Source organism: Mauremys mutica, unplaced genomic scaffold (genome assembly GCF_020497125.1).
Source record: "Mauremys mutica isolate MM-2020 ecotype Southern unplaced genomic scaffold, ASM2049712v1 000094F_np12_subseq_1:153747_obj, whole genome shotgun sequence".
Taxonomy (NCBI): Eukaryota; Metazoa; Chordata; order Testudines; family Geoemydidae; genus Mauremys; species Mauremys mutica.
Genome location: NW_025422842.1, coordinates 122,564 through 143,079, shown reverse-complemented (window position 1 = coordinate 143,079; position 20,516 = coordinate 122,564). Strand labels below are relative to the sequence as shown.

Here is a 20,516-nt window from a genome sequence, read left to right as displayed (position 1 = left end):
GCCTAGCCACTTGCAAAGCACAGCAGCTGGACTTGGTGTGGCTGGTCCATTAAGAGAAAAAAAAATCAAAGAGGCAATTGTTGTTTTAGCCATGTTCACCTCCCACTCTGTACTGTAGGGGTTCCACTGGGAGCTAATCCTTTGATAAACAAAACGGAATGGCTAGATAACAGTAGAGCTAGTTGGGAATTTTCCAACAAAACATGTTTTTCTATAATTAAATGCCAACTAGTCAAAACCCAAACTGCAGAAAAGGCTGGATTCAACATATCTCGTGATTTGAAACACATTTTGAAAAAAGTGAACTAGTCAAAAAGTCCCATTTTGACATTTTCAAAATGAAAAGTTTTATTTCTTGATTCAAACTGACTTTGTTTTAAAATGTTAATTTATACTACAAAAGGTAACAAAGGGGGTGAAATGAAAACAAAAATGCATTGATTGGCCCAATCTGAACATATTTTTAGTATCAATTTGAAAAAGGAAAAAAAAAGTTTGAAATTGACTTTTCATCTCAATTTGGGAAAAATTTCAAAATGTTAAAAATTATCATGGGATGGGTAAACTGTTTCCCACACAGCTCTACATAACCAGTAACGAGACTGGTGGGGAAGATTTGGGGCAGCTGACATCAAATGGATAATCTGTGGAAGCATAAACTGGTTTAAGAAAAACTAGCTTCGAGGCTAGCTTGGTGGTACAGATCTGTATGCTAGGCATCCAAGGGTTAAAGCAGGGTCCCTTGCTGCACAGCAGTGCTGCTTTCTTGCTATTTGGAATGCTAACCATGTCTATCTAACTCCCAGAATAGCAGTGATGTGGAGCATGAGTCTGTTTTTAGGAGGTTGACAGCACAAAGGGAAGAGACAAGAGGTGAATCATGGGAATCCAAATACAGTTCCATGGAAATGTTATGTTAACCTTTCCTCCTACCTGTGGGTCTTGGTAGTTATCTTCCCTCTTCATGAAATCCTCAATAAGAGCTTTATCTTGGTAAACTTCAGCAAGGCAAACTCTGCAACAAATAAGTGTAAAAGTGTTCTCAATTCAGTGTGGATCACAATTCACAACTCGGTGCATCAGAAAACATGCACACAACCACTTATTTGGTTTGCCATTTCTATGCACTCTGGAGTGCAGTATCGATGCTGCTGGCTGAGAAAGTCTGCCTACTGGATCACACACATGCCAACGTCTTCAGTGCAACTAACCCCAACAACCATATCTTCATCTAAGACCCAAGTTCACTTTTATAGGAGAAGCTTCTCCATAATGTGAGCATGCTACCATATAAGAATAAAGGAACTGGCATAACAGGATCCCATCACCTCCTCATCTCTTGGGAAAGAAAAGGGAGAGAAAAGTAGATCTCTGTCTGGATGGAAGGGGCGATGGAGTCTGAAATGATGCATGTCTCTAGAAGTCTAGTTGTAGCTCTGTCAGTCCCAGGATATTAGAGAGACAAGGTGGATGAAGTAATATCTTTAATTGGACCAATGTCTGTTGGTGAGAGAGACAATCTTTCACGTTTACACACAGCTCTTCTTCAGAGCTGGGAAATGTACTCAGAGGGTCACAGCTAAATAAAAGGTGGAACAGACTGTTTAGTGTAAATAGTTAACGGACCTGAAGAAGAGCTCTGTGTAAGCTCGAAAGCTTGTCTCTCTCACCAACAGAAGTTGCTATAATTACAGCTATTACCTCACCCACCTTGTCTCTCTAGCAGTCTAGTTCATCTGAGACTTAGGACATCCAGGAAACACGCTTGCTAGAGAAGTATGTAATTATGAATAAATGAGGTTTTCTTGTGATATTTCATTATTTTAGCAGAGTAAATTTGTCCTTCTGGCATGAGCCTACATCTCAATGACAATTAGTTTCAAAAGATCCTGAAGTGCAATCAGTAATACCCTAGAATGCAGGTAAACTGGACTAGCTGATCTGTACATGTTAAAAGTTCTCCAGCCAGTCCCATATCTGAACTTCAGCAAAAGTTCCATCTCGTGGGTCTGTCTTCCTTATTGTTAATATTTTCTATTTGCTAGCTGAAGACAAGTGTCAGAGTTCAGAACCTCAGCCATTTATGAATCATCAATTTCATCCCCCCTATTTAGTAAGGGAACTACTTTCTTCATTTCCCTTGATATTTTCATTAAAAGCCTTTAAAATAAGTTTTATTTGTTTTTCAGAAACCAGAATTGTCAAATGGAAGATGTTGGAGAGACAATTCAGTGTAATTATAAGAATACCACACATGTATACTTATTACTATGCATAACTGATCTGCTGTTACACACCAACAGAAGCAGCCGAAGAGGAAAAAGAGGACAGATTTTATCAACAGTTAGATAGCACGGTAGGTGAGATTTCTGAGCATGATATGATTTTGATAATGGGAGATATGAATGCAAAAGTTGGTAGCAGACATGATACACACATGAATAATGTTGGACCACACAGCATTGGAACAGCAACTGATAATGCATAAAGGTTAAGAAGTTGCTGTGAGATGCTCACAAGGTTACATGGAGTTCATCAGATGGTCAAATCAAAAACCAGATTAATCACATCACCACCAGTAAAAGGCACAGACCATCACTGATGAATGTTAGCGTTTATAGAAATGCTAAGCGTGGCACTGATCATGAACTACTAATGGGAAAGACGAAGATTAAGTTGAAGTCCAAGAAAGAGAGGGGTGCAACTGGAGCGAAATTTGATCTTGATAAGTTAAAGGATAGCTCTGCGAGGGAGGCACAGAAAGTGACGCTTGAAGGGCATTTCAGGTCATTAATCTGTTATGATGAAGAAATCTCACCACAGGCCAGATAGGAAATATTCAAGGAAGTAATAGAAAACAGTGGAGGAAGTTCATGGGAAGTTATCATACTACTGGCAGACATGTGAATTAATTACTTTCCTCTTTGCTACCTTGAAACATTGGTGTAGGCGATTTGGAATAAATGCCAAGACAACAAAGTGGCTGTATCTTGGAAAAAGGACAACAGATAAAGTGTCGACATGCAGTGGTGAAGTCATAGAAAAAGGTAAATCTTAAGTGTACCTAGGAAGCTTAGTCAGTGCCAATGTTTCCATCGATGATGAAGTTAAAATTATGTTGTTTTAGCTACAAGTGCTGCACAGAAATTGATGAAATGATGGGCTGATAAAAACATTACATTTGGAACCAGAGTGAAAATTTATCAAACCAGTGTACTAATAAAATTACTGTATGGTCTGGAAGCAGCTGCATTAAAAACAGGAGCTTAGATGAGAATACTCTGAAAGGTGGGAGGTGTAAAGTTGAATGCTTTTGAGACAAATGAAGTTAGAAGGAAAGCAGAATGGGAAATCCAGGTGCAGGACTGCATGCAGTTGGAAACATTACAATGGTAAGGACGCTGGAGAAGACAAACAGATGATACAGTGCCAAAGAAAATAATGCAAAAACAACAAATAGGTGGAGGGACATTGTACGCAGGGACATGACCAGGCTGGGTTTCATGGAGGAACAAGCCAGGTATAGGAATGAATGGTGATGCCGTACTGCTCCCTGTGTCTGCAAAGGTGCTTGGAGATGAAAAGATGATACTTATTCTAGGCAGAGCAGGTAGTGTCACCTATTAAGATTACCTGATTTCCCCCTTATAGCTTTGCCAAACTTTAAGCTCAAGCTGAATTATTTTTTTTTAAAGTTTCAGTCAGAACTGCTCACCTGTTTCTGAATGAAGTTAGGGAAAAATGTTTTGTTATGATAAAATTCTGGTGACCTTTAATTTGAGAAGCTCTAGAGGCTTTGGCATAGGGACTTGAAATTCAGCAGGAAGTGGCCTCTGTGTCAGAGAGGTACCTTTTGCCATGACCATGAACATACACCCACATTTGGCCAAGTTACAAGCCTTTGAAAAATTTCAGTTTGCACATGCTCAGTGGAGACTTTGGAATCTTCAAAAAACTGTCATGAAACTCCCTACACTGAGTATGCTCCAGCCTAGGGCTGAAGGGGCCAAGCAGGACTTTCCCTGCAATTGCTGGTCCTAGCTACTATGGGGTCAGGGTGGGGCACTGCAATTGAGAGCAGGAAAACTCTCTCCTGTGGTCTCAATGCTCCCCTGGCTGGCACCCAGGCTTGTGGAGAAGGAAGACACTTGACAGACACTAATGCAGAAGGAACAAAAGCCAGGGATTGGGGTGGGGTGGGGAGGGCAGCGGAAGAAGAGAACAGAACAAGACCAAGGACTGGGATTGCCTGGGCAGGAGGACAGGAGCCAGCAGGAACACAGAGACTGAGCCGGGAGACTGGGCAAAGAGTCAGACATGGGGAGAAGAGGAGACAGATCTGATGACAAAAAAAGGGGTGTGGGGGAGAACTATGTCTAGCTGGGGAAAAAGACAAGGAGCTAGGGACAGGGTAGACTGTGACAAAGCTGGCCAGGATGGAGGTGGGGAGACAAAGTGGATAATGAGCCCAGAGAGGAAGACTGGGAACCACTGGGGGCATGGGAAAAGAGGGACTCAGACTGAGAGTGCAGATTAGGACTGGGATGAGAAACTTGAGGAGTGGAGACTTGCACTGCCTAAGCAAGGAGACAGGGGTGAGAAGGAGACAGGACTGGAACAGAGACAGGTTGAAGGAGATGGGATACAAGGGGTCATGTTTGAGGGGGAATAGGCAGAAATGTCTGAGTCCACTAAAGCACACTCCTGTCCAGTGTCTGCAATTGAACCTAGTATTCCTGAGTCTGATCATTCTTCTGCTGTCAGCAAATATCTATGAAACCCACTGGCAAAGTGACCAACCCCTCTTCTAGTACTTGTTCAGAGACTGACAACCTACTTCTGCTATCAGTTAATCTGTTAGCTCAGGTAGCAGAGGCCTGTGGATTGGAACCTGGTTCCAGATTCCAATCCTGCTGATGACCCATGTGGGTGAGTCCATATGATGCCACATAATATAATTTGTTTTTTTGTGAGTAGTACATATCATACACCCCCCCAAAAAGTTCAGAAACAGACGTCAGGAAAGCCTGTACCTAGTTTAAAGTAAAAGTTAAAGTGCCCTAGAACATGACCCAGGCTACAGTAACTTTAATGAGGCAGAGTAAGTCTGTGGAACTCAGAAGTGATATGGCGGGATCAAGAATCCCTTCATCCCAAACTCCGACTCCACTATGAGTGGTGCACCTGCCTCTCCCTCAGGATGTCACAGATCACGTAGCATTCCAGACTAGCTTGTAGAGAGATGCTGAAAAAGGGACACTGGAGATTTGTATTAATATGTTGGAGGGGGACAAAAAAGCAGGAACCCAAGTATGGAGGAATGAAATCCTTAACTTCACTTCATAAGAATTTAGAAAGACAAATGAAAAAAAATCACTTACTTATAATTAAGATAGGTTTGTGGATTTTTGACAATGTAGCGAGCTCTTCGTCCAACAGAATGAGAAGTTTTATCTAAAGATTCTTCAAAGCTGGCATGCATGATATCTCGGACAACCTGCCACGGAACAAACGGTCCTTTCACCTGGATCAAATACAAAAAGAAAGTCAAAGCTCAGCTTACTTTGACCTGCAGGTATGCAAGTGACGGCTGGCACTAGCAACAACCACTAGAAAAAAGGCTGCGATCCTTTCCCGCATGCCCCTCCACACACATTTATAACTCTCAAAGACATTCATCTTTGCTGCTGGGATTCCCCGTTTGCTCTGTTCCTAAAAGTGAAATCTGGTCTGGAAATTTTGAGAACAACCCCTTCAGCCAGTTGTGAGCTATGGAAGGGTACACTAGTTTACTTTCCCCCACTTAAAGTACAGGCTAGGACTATAAAATATATCATAAGAGGGGCTAGTAGCACTTCCTATTAAGATCACTCCATACTACTTCTTATAAGACTCCGTTTTCAGTTGCTTATAATGTTGCCACTTTGTTTCAGCTGAAATTTTCAATGCTGGGTGTTTGCCTCTGGGGGGAAATTTCAGCCAAAATCATTTAGCTGTTTCTGGGAATGAATTTAGAAAAAAACAGGTTGTTTTGCCCACGTTAAAGAATTTTGCTCACCTCTTCTTTGGAGAGCTCTAGCATGCCCATTCTTTGGAGCAGTGACTTGAAATATGGCAGGGGGTGACAACTGCACCAGAGATATGTCTTTTCCTGTCCTATAAAAATCCACCCACATTTATCCAAGTTATAAGCCTCTAAGCCTTCCTCTGAAATTTGAGCTCTGAGCGCTGCAGGCTATGCTAAATCTGGACACCTGAAATGAAAACAAGGAGTGTCTCTCTCCTGTGCTCTCCATGACTGAGCCCAGGCAGAGTTGAAGAGGAAACTGTCTGATTTGAATGCAGAGGGGACAAGAGTCAGACCCATGGAAGGGATGGATGAGTAAACTAGGATAAGGAGCCTGTGAGGGGAGGAAAGGGGGGGAATTGTAAATCAGTACAAACCAAAGCTTTGTTTAATGACAGCTAAAGTTGCTTCAGGACATGTCCCATCCACCCATACTACAGAAGCATGGGAATAAGAAACTAAGGAAAATCTCCTGAATTCCTTTCTACCTTCACCTCACTTGCAATTCTGTCAGTAACAATCTTCCACTTACATCTGAAACACATTATGATAAGCAATATATACCTCAAACGACATCCAACTCATGAGTTAACATAAAACCTTGTTAGGCCTCATACTCTCATCTCAGATTGGCACAGCCGACTGGCACACATCCTATTCACTTGGAAAATTATCCCCCCTTAACACTGAAGATTCATCGCTAAGTTTTTTTGTGTTGAAAGTTTTAGCATTGGCCCCTAGAAAAGGACAACAGGTAATAAAAAGGTAATAATTGGAGATATACCAATCTCCTAGAACTGGAAGGGACCTTGAAAGGTCATCTTCTAGTCCAGCCCCCTGCCTTCACTAGCAGGACCAATTTTTGCCCCAGATCCCTAAGTGGCCTCCTCAAGGATTGAACTCACAACCCTGGGTTTATCAGGCCAATGCTCAAACCACTGAGCTATCATCCTGCTTTTCAAAAGAGATCCAAAAAAAAAAGGTAAGAATGCAGAATATTTTATCTTATGGTGCTTTTTGGTACAGCCATAGCTAAGCTCAGATTTCCCCCTTCCAAGTACCCTAGAAAAATTCAAACTGCTTTACAAACTACGATCAGCTTTCAAATTAAGCCTACAATTCAAACCATACAATACTTTGGAAACCTTTATCACCTCCATGAACATAAAAGTTTGGAGCAGGCCTAATTGTGGTATTGCTTCCACTCCCCCATAAAACAGAGGGATACGGCAATGCCAATGGTATACCAGTACTACTGCACACACATTCAGTAGAGAAGTAAGAAGAAGCGAGCACCTTTGTGTTTAGCACATTACTGGCGATTCGACATAGCATGAGCAGGCTGTCTTCCTGCACAGTCCAGGTGACACGTAGGCGCGTCATTCTCAGCAGGGCGCTCTGGTCAGCCTCATCATGGTAGCGCAGCTTTTTATTTTTTTCTACAGACTCCTCTAAACACAAACCCAAAGAGAGACCATTATACTAACAGTGTTTCTAGCAAGGCCTTTATTCTTATTGATTTGTTTTGCTAATAGCTAGAGGATCCAGCTGAGACTGGAGGCTCATTGTGCTAAGTACAGTATAAACACAATCCCGGTGCTGAACAGTTTACAGTCTAAACAGGCAAGACAGACAAAAGGTGGGAAAATGAAAGCACTCGCCTTATTTTATAGGCAGAGAATTGAGGCACAGAGGGACTAAGTGACTTAGTCTGCGCAGTGTTTCTGCCTGCTCCCAAAACATGACTTCTATTATTCATTATTTATTTCAGATAGTGCCCACCACGTGCAAGGTGCTCAGGAAAGTGTCCCCTTCCCAGAAGCTCAAACTGAGAATCTGACTGAACATCTAATTGTAAATAATTTGTCTGACAAAGTTAACAATTTCAGTGATGAAGGGCCTCATGGCATCCGTCTCTAGATTATGATTAATTCTTGGCGCTGCCACTGACCTGCTCTGTGACCTTGGACAAGTCTCTTGACCGGTCCATGCCTCTGTTTCCCCATCCTTGATGATAAACTCTTTGGGACAGAAACTGTCTTTTACTACGTGTGTACAGAATGCCTAGCAGAATGGGATCCTGACCTCACTTGGGATCTGTAAGTGTTACCGTAACATACAAAACATTAATAAGGGGGCAGGGAGTGAGTGAAGGATGACAAAAGGGAGGAAGTTTGAGGGGTTTTAGACAATGAGACTGAGATTCGCATTGTTGGGGTGAAGAAATGCTATTTCACAGTGCCAGTGTTTTGGAAAAATATTGGCAAGATGACGAGTAGAGAAGAGGTGAAAGAGGACAAGGGAGAAGTAGTCAGCAGGATTAGAAAGGAAGAGCAAATCAATTTAATGTTGCGAGTCAGCACAGTCTGGTGGCCTTTTCCAAAGGGGCTCAACAAAGCACCAACAGCGATGGGAACAACTATGGCTGGGAATCCAAGGGGTGGACAGTGGTCTCATTAGCATAGGACACAGGAAAGCTGAAAGTAGAGACCACGGAGCTAATAAGGGGAGGGATGTCAGGTGCAAAGGTGGGGGCTGAATGCAGTAGAGAAGCCAGAACATGAGATATTGAAAAAGGAAGTGATGGTTGGACAGGCAGAATTCAGAGATGGAGACATCAGCAAGAGAGGTTATTAAAGACCAGAAGTGCAAGAAAGTAATGAGACAGAGTGGAAGAGACACCCCAAAGCTATCAAAGTAGGATGTTGAGAGGAAATGAGAGGTAATGAAGTCAGACTGATCAGCACTAGGAAATTAAAATTGTTCCTGAGAAGGGTATGAGATAGAGAGCCAGGCAGCAATCAGCAAGAAGAGATGGGGGCTAAATTTCCTTTTAGCTGCCTGGCCACGCAGCAGGCTATCAAGGGCCACACAGGCACGCAGCCATAGGGCCTGGACTGGAGAGATGGCTCTCCCTGGCCCCGAGATGCTGCAGCGAGAGAGGGCTGGGGGAAGTCCTCTCTCACTGCTGCAGCCCCAGGCAGCCTGCACCCCGAACCCCTCATCCCCGGTCCCACCTCAGAGCCCACACCCCCAGTCAGAGCCCTCACACCCCCCGCACTCCAAGCCTCTGCCCCAGCCCTGAGCCCCCTCCCACACTCCAAACCCCTTGGCCCCACCCCTGCCACACATCACCTCCATACTGGTGCACATAACAAAATTCATTCTGCACATGGGTGTAAAAACTTGAGAGAACATTGGCTGGGGGCAAGAGGGGCTTTAGATAACGGCCACTCAAATGGAAAGGGAGAGAAGAGCTGGATAGGGTAGTTTTCAGAGAGGAACCGGTGTCACCAGCACAACCTTCAGGATAGGAAGGAGAGCGCACAGACTTAGAAGGAGATATGTGGTGTATCAAGGCAAGGTTATAAACAAGAATTAAGATTCCAGGGAGTAGGAGAGAAAGGAAGAAGAGGAGGAAGGAGTGCTGGGGGGAAGGAGGCAGCAAAGAAAGAGGTTGGAAGGTTTGTGAGACTGAAAAAGTGGAGACAGGAGAGGAGACACTGAGACAACAGAGGTGAGAAAGTAAAGTCCATGAAAGTCAGTGGAAGAAGTGTTGGTGATGCCCACAATGTGGGGAGGAGGGAGAAAAAGAGTGACAGGAAGAGTGAAGGCCAGAAGCCAGGAAATGATTTCTACAGAAAGCAAACCGACTACCCTGGGGCTCTCCATGGGAGAGAGCTCTGAGCTGGGACATACCAAGGGTGATTGCAAAGCTGTGGTGCAACCACAGCAATGGCCAATGGGGCCCAGACTGCGGTCTGTGATTCTGCAGCTAGTATGAACGGCGATACATGCAGTGAAAGGACAGTGATCCAGGATGCTGCTATGCTTCCCAAAGCCAGCACACAGCCCTATGGCACTGATAGCTTTCTGTTCACCAGGAGGGCAACCCAAGGAAGTGGCCAATGAAAGCTTTTGGTTACACAAAAGCTCACAGTCACCACAGCTCCTCTGAAGTGATGCCACAGCCTGCAGCCTGCTCAAAACAAAGCTTCTTTTCCTGACAAACATGCTACTTATTTACCTCTCCTTTTCTTCTTTGTCTTCTTCCCAGTGTCTTTCTTAAGCCTCTTACGTTTCTGGTTTTTTCCACCCCTCACTCTCTTGGTTCTATTCTGCGTTGCTTCTTTATCAATCTCAATACATTCTTCCTTCTGCACAGGGGACTTTGCGCCTTCCCTTTCATCTCCCAAAATGTTTATTTTATTACCTACGTAGAAGTACATTTACACCAGTGGAATTTTACAGCAAAATATGTAATGCAATGCAACGTTAAGCAGTCAAAATACAAAGTTACATGAGAATATACCACCCAAACTTTGCCCCCTTCTGTATATACATTATCAGTGTAGTCATGTAATCATGTATTATTTCTCAAAGACAACACAACAATAGGGTTTTCCCCATGTTTAGATATCCATATCCCTAAGGAAACATAAGATCATGTAGCTGAAGACTGCAATGTGTTGTACATGTTAAATACAAGAGGGCAGTTAAAGTTTTACATTCAACCTTAGGTTTAACACTTCCTTACTGTGGTGTTTTACGAGGCAATCTTAATATTACTGTAGCTCTATTGCATTTAATTTCTTCCAACTTATTGGGAATTAAAATCAAACCAAATTTGAAGAAAATGGTTTGGTAGTTTCAAAATTACTAACTTTTGAAGTCAGCAAGTGAGCCACCTTATCTCAATTTAGTGTTAAATAAAATGATTCCACTTGACGATTTTAAAAAGTTAATAATAAAAACACCCACACTGCACAGATTCTCTTCAAACATGGCTTGCAGTTTATGTATTTCAATGAGCTCTACAAAACAAGACAAGTAGGAAGAAAACTTGGAACTTGGGCAGGTTTTAAAGTTTTGAATATTTAAATTAATCAGGACCATCATTTTCATCAAAATTAATCATTTTTAAAAGCTTGCTAATTGCATTTTGCCACTAGTCTATAGACGGACTAAAGAAGTCTGCTGTTCATATGTAGTAAGTCATTTTCAAAAACTCTTAACTTTGGTTAAAAACAAAAAATCAATATTCTTTAAACTAAGCAGAGGGACCTCAATAAGGAAAAAATTCAGCCACAAAAGACTGATGTTTTAGAAAAGTATGAAAATGTGAAAACTGTTTTAAGTTCTACATCACAGTGGGAAGTATAAGACGCCTGATACAATTATGGCTACAGTAGAAAGATCTGAAACAGCATCTGGCTTGTCGGTCATGTACAATGTGTGTCTGTCTGGCCTTTCTGCAAGCTGCGCTTCTGAGACTCTCCAGGATGAAGTACAAATGATCAAATACTGTCTTACACATCCAGAAATAGGAAAGAAAGTTAAACTACTTCACTGTTCCAGTAATGACCTAGAATGTCTCATATTATGGGATGGGTGGAAAGAACTCATATCATCACTGTGGGTTTAAGAAAGAGGATCATAGTTCTAATGCAATTACAAATGTTATATGCGCCATTATGTTACCTCCAGTACTGAGTGGAAGAGGATGTTTTGTTAAGAAAGTCTGGAGTCTCACTGTAAGTCCATTTTCAGGAACGGCACTTTCCTAAAACCAACAAAACATCCACCAAGATAAGATGTAAGCACCAAGGAGTACACACTCTAATATTAATAAATCCAAGAAATTTCTGAGAGAAGAATGTGTTGAGGACAGTTTTCAGAAAGATTTTTAATATAAGCAGTAGAAAGACTGCTGGCATGAGTCAAGGTTGATCTAGTAATGTACTCACTACTAAATATATGGATAGTTTAAAAACATTTCTAAAGTTGTATTGAATCCACCACCATTGTTGGAAGTCCTGAACTTCATACTAACTACTTTTCCTCCACACATTTTTACTTGAAGGAGAGAGGAACTAAGAATTTAAGGAATTCACGATGGGGGTGTCTCCAAGGCCATACCATACTTAAGACTGAGCAGCAATTTCTCTATAAAAAATTGCTTTGTCAAAGTGCTCTAAACGCCATATGAATTTCCAAGAAGCAGGAAATACACACAAAACACAAACATTGGAAAACCAGGAAATGTAGATTTCAGGTAATGCTTCCCCCACCACACTCCATCCAACCATCTCTCTAACCCGATGGAAATAGCAATAAAGCAGAAGTTTAGCCATTCCCAGCAATATCTGCCATTTTCTGTGTGGCCATTACAATTCCAAATCTGTACTGTTATTTGCATGCTTCCATGGATCATCTGTGCTGAACCATTAATACTGACAGTATATGTGGTAGGCTGACATTCACCACTGAGAAAAGTGTCTCAGCAAGGGATCAGAGGCTTTCGAACACTTTATACTCCTCCTCCCCTCTTCCTGAACACTATTCTTTTCTTCCCTAACCTCCATATCTTAAAAGAGCTGTACAATACTGTGATCTCCCCCAGGGACTCCTGAGCACTGCACTCGCAGTGGACAGAGTTAAGGTCAGATGGGGGAAATGGCATGGAAGGCATTATCCTGTACTGAATGTTTGTTGTGTGCATTTCACGCTTTTTGGAGGTTTCAGTGTTCAGCTACCAAATTCTACATTCTGGAAGTGTACAAAGCACTGCTCAGCAACCTTTTACCCTCATATTAATTATATGTTTGGGTAGTGAATTCTCCTTTGGCTGAATGTGCCGGTAAAGCAAATGTCAGCAAAGCACATGTACTGAAGGGAACTATAACTCAGACAGCATTTCACGATGGAGACAAATTTTCCATCCACTGAACTTCAAAATTCACCATGGTAACTATTCATTTGCCATCTGTTACCTTTCATGTTTTTATTAAGATGTCTTGATAAGGAAAAACCTTACAAGGATATGTCGCAAACTAGAGTAGCAAACGTTTCTATTAATATTTCAACAACTTTTAAAAGTTTAAATAAAGTCAAGCCATTGCTATATAATAAATCCACTTAAAAACCCCTTACCTTCCTAGTTTTATTAATGATATAGCTTGTCCAGATCCAATTGCGTTTTAAATGTCCATAAAAGCTGGAATCCAGACCCCCAGCTCCCATCCCATCCCCAGGAATACATCCATCATCCACCACCTCTCGACTTCCTCTAAGGAAAAGAAACAAAATACATAGTAACAGACTTGTAAGACTAGCTGACAAGACACTTGCTAGACAACTTTGTGTACATCACAAAAGTAAAATAACCAACAGCTAATGAGTTGGTGCAAAACTGCAGGAAAAGGCGCACTCTCTATCGCTCACACCAAAAAGTTGGCAACAATGTCAGTTTTTCTACTCAGCTTAGGTACTCAGGATCCAGTGAACTGACTTTTCAATTTTAGAGAAAAGAACTGAATATTAGAAATTGCAACCAAAGAGACTGCAGAACTGTTAACGTGAAGAGTCCATTATCAAATATTTGTTCCCTATGTAGGTACTTAACTGTAATCAAGTCAACCCTTAACCTTCTCTTTCTTAAGCGAAATAAATTGAGTTCCATGACTCTATTATTATAAGACATGATTTCTCATCCTTTAATTATTCTCATGTCTCTTCTCTGAACTGTCTCCAATTTATCAACATCCTTCCTGAATTGTGGACTCCAGAACAGGACACAGTATTCCAACTGATGACGCCCCAGTGCCAAATACAGAGATAAAATAATCTCTCTGGTCCTACTCAAGATCCAAATTTATGCAGCCAAGGATTGCATTAGCCCTTTTGTCCACAGTGTCATACTGGGAGCTCATATTTTGCTGATTATCCACCACGATAGCCATATCTTTTCAGAGTCACTACATCCCAGGATAGTGTCCCTCATCCTGTAAGTATGGCCTGCATTCTCGTCTGAGATGTATACTTTTCCATTTAACCATATCAAAATGCATATTGTTTTCTTGTGCACAGATTACCAAGTGATCCAAATTGCTCTGTATCAGTTTTACCACCTTCATCATTTACCATCCCCCTTCCCCTCCCACACATTTTTTGTGTCAGCTGCAAACTTTATCAGTGATTAGTGTGCATTTTCTTTCAGGTCATTGATAAAAATGGTAAACCGCATAGGGCCAAGAGCCAATCCCTGTGGGATCCCACTAGAAACATACCATCACGATGATCTTCCCTTTACAATTACATTCTGAGACCTATCAGTTAGCCAGCTTTTAATCCATTTAATGTGTGTCATGTTCATTTTATATCTTTCTTGTTTTTTAATCAAAATGTAATGTGGTGCAGAGTCAAATGCCTTGCAGAAGTCTAAGGGAGAGGACGAGTGAAAGGGAGAGAGAGAAAGAAAGAAACAGGACAGATGTTTGTCACACTGCTTATTACACTATGGGGAGGCTCTCAGATATGATGTTGAGGAAGGCAGTATGTGACAGTACAGCATAGCAATATTGTCACTCCTAAATACACAGTATTTATCTTGGAAAGTTTTTCATTTATGAAGAAAAAGTTACAAATCATGAGATAAAAACTACTTTTCACACAGCTGATACTTATTAATGAGCTCTTGTGAAGCTATACATGGAGCAAGGCACAGAGCTCAGAAAGTTTCATATTAATTGCAAGAAGGTCTTAAAACAAAATATAAGAGAATCTAGTTCAAATGTCGAAAAGTGGTCATTTTAGAACTCATCATTCTCTTTATATCACTCCATTTTTCATCTACCCACTATGAAAAATTCAAATATTAGACAAGATCATTTTATGAATGTTTTGTTGAAAGTTTAAAATTTCTGTTAAGCTTCAGCCTTAACTATGCTGTCACAACCGGCTCCAGCATAATTACAAGTCATAACTAGGCAGAGATAATTTTTTAATAGGCTATCAGACAGTATTGTGATGGGGACCACTTAAGGAGCTAGATAGACAGATCAAATGAAAAATTCAGCCGGGCAACATGGTTCACTGGAATCAGGTTCCCCAAATGCAGTACAAAAGTACTGTTACTAACTTAAAAAGCATAGGGTGGGATTTACAAAAACACCTGAAAAGCACAAATTCCATTGACCTTCATGTCACTTAGGTGCTTTTGTAAAACCCAACCATAGTATTAAACTTTTTGGAAACACTGACTGATCAATAACAGACTCTGGGGTTACTTTATTACAGCAGAATAGAAAATTAACCCTTCACCTGTATTATTATTTTTTTTTTTTAAAAGAGCATATTGCATGATGTGTGACTTCCATTAATGCTGATGGATATTCTATGTATATATCACAATGCAGCATGTGTGCAGTTACTGACATTACTGGATACTAACAATGGGCTCATAATAATCAAATGACAGAACTAGGAAAATGTCTCCATGCAGTTTTTGAAAGTCTAGTCATGGTGAAGCAAAGCATTACACAGGATTATATAGAGGGTGGACACAGAGAATCTTCAAACATTAGTACTGCCAGAGTGGTGCTTCTTAATCATCACCCAAAAGTCTTCAACAACACCCCTTGCTGTTGGATACAGGAGGATTGAGCCCAGTTTTCTCACCTAGTAACGCATAGCGCTGTTCACTTCACCACCACCCTGGTCTTTAAACTAGTCTATTAACTGAAAACACAGAACTGATCAACTATCTGGCCTATTAGTTAGATGGACTCCAAAATGGAAAGACATACCAGAGTAAGTATTATGATGCTAACTCAAACACTATCAGTTTAATACTCTTAAAATGAACTGTTCTGTTCTTAATAACCCATCTACTCAGTGACACAGAAAGCTGGAAAGAGACATACGAGGTGTATTTCTCCATTGCACACTTTCGTTCAAGATTGTGTTTATCCACTGCTGACTCCTGTTCCATCTGCACATCCAATGTGTTGCTGGTCTCCTCACCCTGAAGATTACTTCTTTTTGCGCGAGGATGGCGGACGACTCCTAAATACACAAATGTACTTTGGTTACTATCAGTATGAAGAGTTATGTTCCAATCTCTCCCCCAGCCTGCTTCTGGCTGCTTGCTGCCACCATGGCAAATAGTTGGGCAAATGAGTGGGGCAGATGTTTCACTGAAATAGAAATGCTAAGAGAGTCAGGAACACCCGGGACCACTTTCCTTAGGTATCAAACATGCTGCTTTCATAACAGTCACGTGGGAGGCTCATGGCCTGGACCTTAAATTCCAACACAAAATTCTACTTAGCACAGGAGAGTGGTGGTGGTACCCACCAGGGAGTAGGCTGTACACTGATGCTCTGAGCACAGACCCCAGAGGTTAGAGTAGCTCCTTGGAAAATAGACTGGTAATAGTCCTCAAGAGACAGCCAGTTTAGGATTGCTTGAACTCAATGTGAAGCAGCCATGCTATGTCCCTTTCCAATATGCCCCCTACACTGGGGTGGGGTTGGAGGAATAGTGCAGGATGGACCTGTACCAGTTGAGAGCTCCCTCACATTGTGGGAAATTCTGAGCTGGCCAGATCCATTTGGGTTTTGGCCCTTTGTGCTGACAGAACAGCAGGATGGGCCTTGAATGCAGGAGAGCACCTGGCCCATAGGCTCAGTACAAGCTGAAGCCTAACACATAGTTTTGCTGTCTTCCCTCAAGGCTCAAAGCAGACAATTTGTTAAAAACCCTAAAACTTTCCAAAGCATTATGTTGGTGGCACAGTACACAAATCCCCATATTACAGGGAGCCAGATGTAGATTATATCTATGACAGCCTGGTAAACAAATACTACTGCACACTGCCTGAGAACAGCAGCACAATTATAGCACTGCCACAATGGACATTGGCTCAATTAAACAAAGTTGTCTAATGCCTTCTGAAAAAAACTGCTTCAGTATAAAAAAGAGGATTAAACTGCAAATGGATCATTCTGCTTGGCTGCTTTCAAGTTTCAGAAACAAAAAAAAAGTTGCTTTTGGTTTTAGAAGCTTTTGCTCTTTAACCAATTATTGCTATTGCACTACTCTACCTTTATTTAAAAAAAAAACAAAAACAAAAAGACACTCCCCCATTGCGAAAATACCCCTCTACCCTGATATAACGTGACCTGATATAACACGAATTCGGATATAACGCGGTAAAGCAGTGCTTGCTGGGGGGGGGGGGGGGGGGCTGGCGGGGGCTGCGCACTCCGGCAGATCAAAGCAAGTTCGATATAATGCAGTTTCACCTATAACGCGGTAAGATTTTTTGGCTTCCGAGGACAGCATTATATCGGGGTAGAGGTGTACTGTAACCACGTACAACTGTAATACTTGTTACTTCGATGAACCTGTGCTTATGGGCTATGTTAGAGTATCTAACGGAAGGTTTAGCAACATGGTTCTCAGAAAAAAGATCTCTGCCTATGCTGGTCGAGGAAATCCTGATAATCATGTTGGCAACAAGTATTTTTTTAGCGTGCTTGGCAAGGACTGTTATGAAAGCAGCATGTTTGATACCTAAGGAAAGTGGTCCCGGGTGTTCCTGACTCTCTCAGCATTTCTATTTCAGTGAAACATCTGCCCCACTCATTTGCCCAACTATTTGCCATGGTGGCAGCTAAGATGAAGGTGGAAATGACAGAGAATGCTGGATCATACCATACCTAATGGAGTATTAAGGCAGACACACTGCAAATCAAACCAAAAGTTTTCTACGTCCTGCATAGTGTTCAAAACATACAAACGTCTCTCAAATGGGCGACTGCTTTGAGCCAGGTTATAGTGAGGGTCACAGATAGTCGTATCAACAATCACTGCATTTCTCTTCATATAGACGAATACCTGTGAAACACACAAGGTTTCAAACTGGTAAGTAAAATTGCTGAAATGGCTATTTTAGCAGGACATACAATTCCATCTATTCCAAGTGGCCCATACTGGCAACAACCACTTTGCACATTGCTGTCATCTTGCACAATGATGGCACTTTCTGTGATTAGGGAACCTATTCTGGGTTCTACAGAGACAATCTATCATCACCCAATGGCTAGGATCAGGAATACAATTCCAGAGATTATCAACTGTGTTGTGGTAGAATATATCACCTGGTCAAATCAGAATTTTACTGAAGTAAACTATTTATGCCTGGAATTCCCCTGTTCCTTATTGGTTGGTTCTACCCTGATTATGTAGCCCACTGTGTATGCAAGAACTATTGTCTTTAATTCAGTAATGAATGATTGTGTAAGTGTGTTTAATCCCAAAGGGACACCTTTCACAGTTATGTTTTCAAAAAGCCACATCTCCCAACGCAGGATTTACATGGCACCCCAGTTCCCAGTAATGGAGGCAAACACGGTAAGCCTGGTAAGTCCCAGACAGGGTGCTGGCATTCTGGAGACTTTCAGATCATCACTGCACAAAATTTGTAAGAATTTGGCTCAACGTCTGTGGAGTCTCATTCCAGAATGGTCAGAAATTATCCATGCAACTTCCAATATTTCACTAAAAATTGCACGGTTGCATCTTAGCCCAGAGCCAAATATTTAAGCTCATAGCAAATTTAAAATCTCTTATTTTATCATCATCATCATCGGAACAAAGAGTAGAGTAATATTCAAGTTTTAAATAAATTACCTGATCTTTATCTTGGAATTTCTCAGTTGGGCCAAACTGTAGTAGCCCCATGCAACATAACCTCTGCAGGTTTTCCACCACTGAAAAGATGTATCTCCTGCAACATAGTTGGACATGTCACATTTTGTATTCATGATAAATTAAACAAATGTGATACATGTCAGTAATTTACACTAAACTGCAAAAACCGGCACAAGCAATAACATCTTTAAACAGACATATTAAGTAGTCATATAACAACTCAAAGGATTTTGGTGTTCCTTAGTGTAGGAAGCAAAATGGTTTCACCAAATCTAAAAAAGGTTACTTAATGCATCAATGAAAACCAAGCTTGTATTTTTAAGAAGTAAAATCTGCCAAATGTTTGAGTTTAACTGATTAGTAAATAGGGGCGAGGGCTCCTGTTGGACAGCAGATAATTTCATTATAGTTTGAAAGAGAAGATACCTGGCTGTTGTATCTGGACTGATAGAATTGCATGTACACTGTATTATAGGAGGACTTGGCAATGATCCCCAAGTTAAGATTGCCTAACACTATTAGACCCTGTTTTCAGTTCCTTATAACTTTGGCAAACTAATCATTCAGTCTGAAATATTTCATGCCAGATGTCGCCTTGAGGCTTAATTTTTTGGGAAGTTTCAACAAAAACTGGCTCTTTCCAAGAAGAAGGTTAGGGTAAAATACACTGTTTAGACCATGTTTAAAAAAAATAATCTTACAACTGTTTCACTGATAGACTCTAGTGTCTCCAAATGCTGAAGCATGAACTTGAAATTTGCCAGAAGAGGCTGATGGGATCAGAAAGGTGCTTTCTGGTGTTTCCATGAAGACCCACCCACATTTGGCAAGTTATAAGGCTCTGAAAAAAATCACTTTGCATATGCATGGTAGAGATTTGTTTGAGGCTGGCAGTTAAAAATCTCTGAAGATTTCATCTGCTCTGAGCATGCTCTTACTCAGGGCTGCAGGAGCCAAGAAATACATTCCCTGAAATTGCTCCTCCAAGCTCATGGGGACTGCTATGGTGCCAAGCAGCAGAATAGAGAGCAGGAAGAGGGTCTGTGCTGTTCTCTCAATACTTCCCATGCTGGTGCCCAGGAAGCATGGAGGAGAAAGAGGAAGCTGCCTCCTGGAGCAGTGCCTCCTAGAGGGTGACAAACAGAGAGACAGGCTGGGTGTGATACGAGCAGATAGGCTGGTTTGGAGCAGAGATGGGGAAAAGAGTAGTAACCATTAGCGGTTAATCTCAAGAATTTAAAACAGAACCCAAATTCCCACATCTTGGCATTCCTTTGCTGAATAGCAAACTGCTATGACACCCACTGGCGAAGTCTATCTCATCCTCCTCTGCTGGCTGGTTCACAGAGGATAACAGCCTCCCAGTGCTACCACCAACACACTAGTTCAAATGGAAGTCTGTGCTGTTTAGCTAAAGGTTCCAGTCCTGCTGACTCATGTGGTGGGTTGATACAGTCCCACATGATGAAATTTCTGTTCTCTCATATTGCTTTTTATTAAAATTTAGGAACGTACACTAAAAACATTACAGTTGTAAAATCAAGAACCCAAAATTTAGGAAATTCCAGATTTAAAGTTGCCTGTGCCACTCTGTTTGCTGACACAGCATGGTGGATGAGTTAAGTGCCAAATCAGGATGTTCTCCTTTGGAAAGCGAGAAGACAGTGCCATAAGGTGAACTATCCAGGCCAGAGTGCTAGCCAGTTGGCACTGCTCTTTCACTGACCACATGCCCTGAACCATCTGATATTCTGAATAAGAACATAAGAAAGGCCGTACCGGGTCAGACCAAAGGTCCATCTAGCCCAGTATCTGTCTACCGACAGTGGCCAATGCCAGGTGCCCCAGAGGGAGTGAACCTTACAGGCAATGATCAAGTGATCTCTCTCCTGCCATCCATCTCCATCCTCTGACGAACAGAGGCTAGGGACACCATTCTTACCCATCCTGG

At 41.6% G+C, this 20,516-nt stretch overlaps 1 protein-coding gene across 1 annotated transcript in view; it reads right to left on the bottom strand.

Annotated features, from left to right (window-relative positions):
• Positions 1 to 20,516, bottom strand: part of LOC123356962 (general transcription factor 3C polypeptide 1-like) — a gene marked incomplete at its 3' end in the record, with an annotated part of 77,370 nt that overhangs the window by 10,144 nt on the left and 46,710 nt on the right. The window contains exons 18-26 of the mRNA XM_045000216.1: positions 18,545 to 18,641; positions 17,572 to 17,749; positions 15,772 to 15,913; positions 13,001 to 13,136; positions 11,549 to 11,630; positions 10,095 to 10,280; positions 7,364 to 7,518; positions 5,382 to 5,524; positions 934 to 1,015 (exon numbers count right to left, since the gene is read on the bottom strand). Coding sequence (XP_044856151.1) covers positions 934 to 1,015; positions 5,382 to 5,524; positions 7,364 to 7,518; positions 10,095 to 10,280; positions 11,549 to 11,630; positions 13,001 to 13,136; positions 15,772 to 15,913; positions 17,572 to 17,749; positions 18,545 to 18,641 — 1,201 coding nt within the window. The remainder of the gene's footprint in view (positions 1 to 933; positions 1,016 to 5,381; positions 5,525 to 7,363; positions 7,519 to 10,094; positions 10,281 to 11,548; positions 11,631 to 13,000; positions 13,137 to 15,771; positions 15,914 to 17,571; positions 17,750 to 18,544; positions 18,642 to 20,516) is intronic.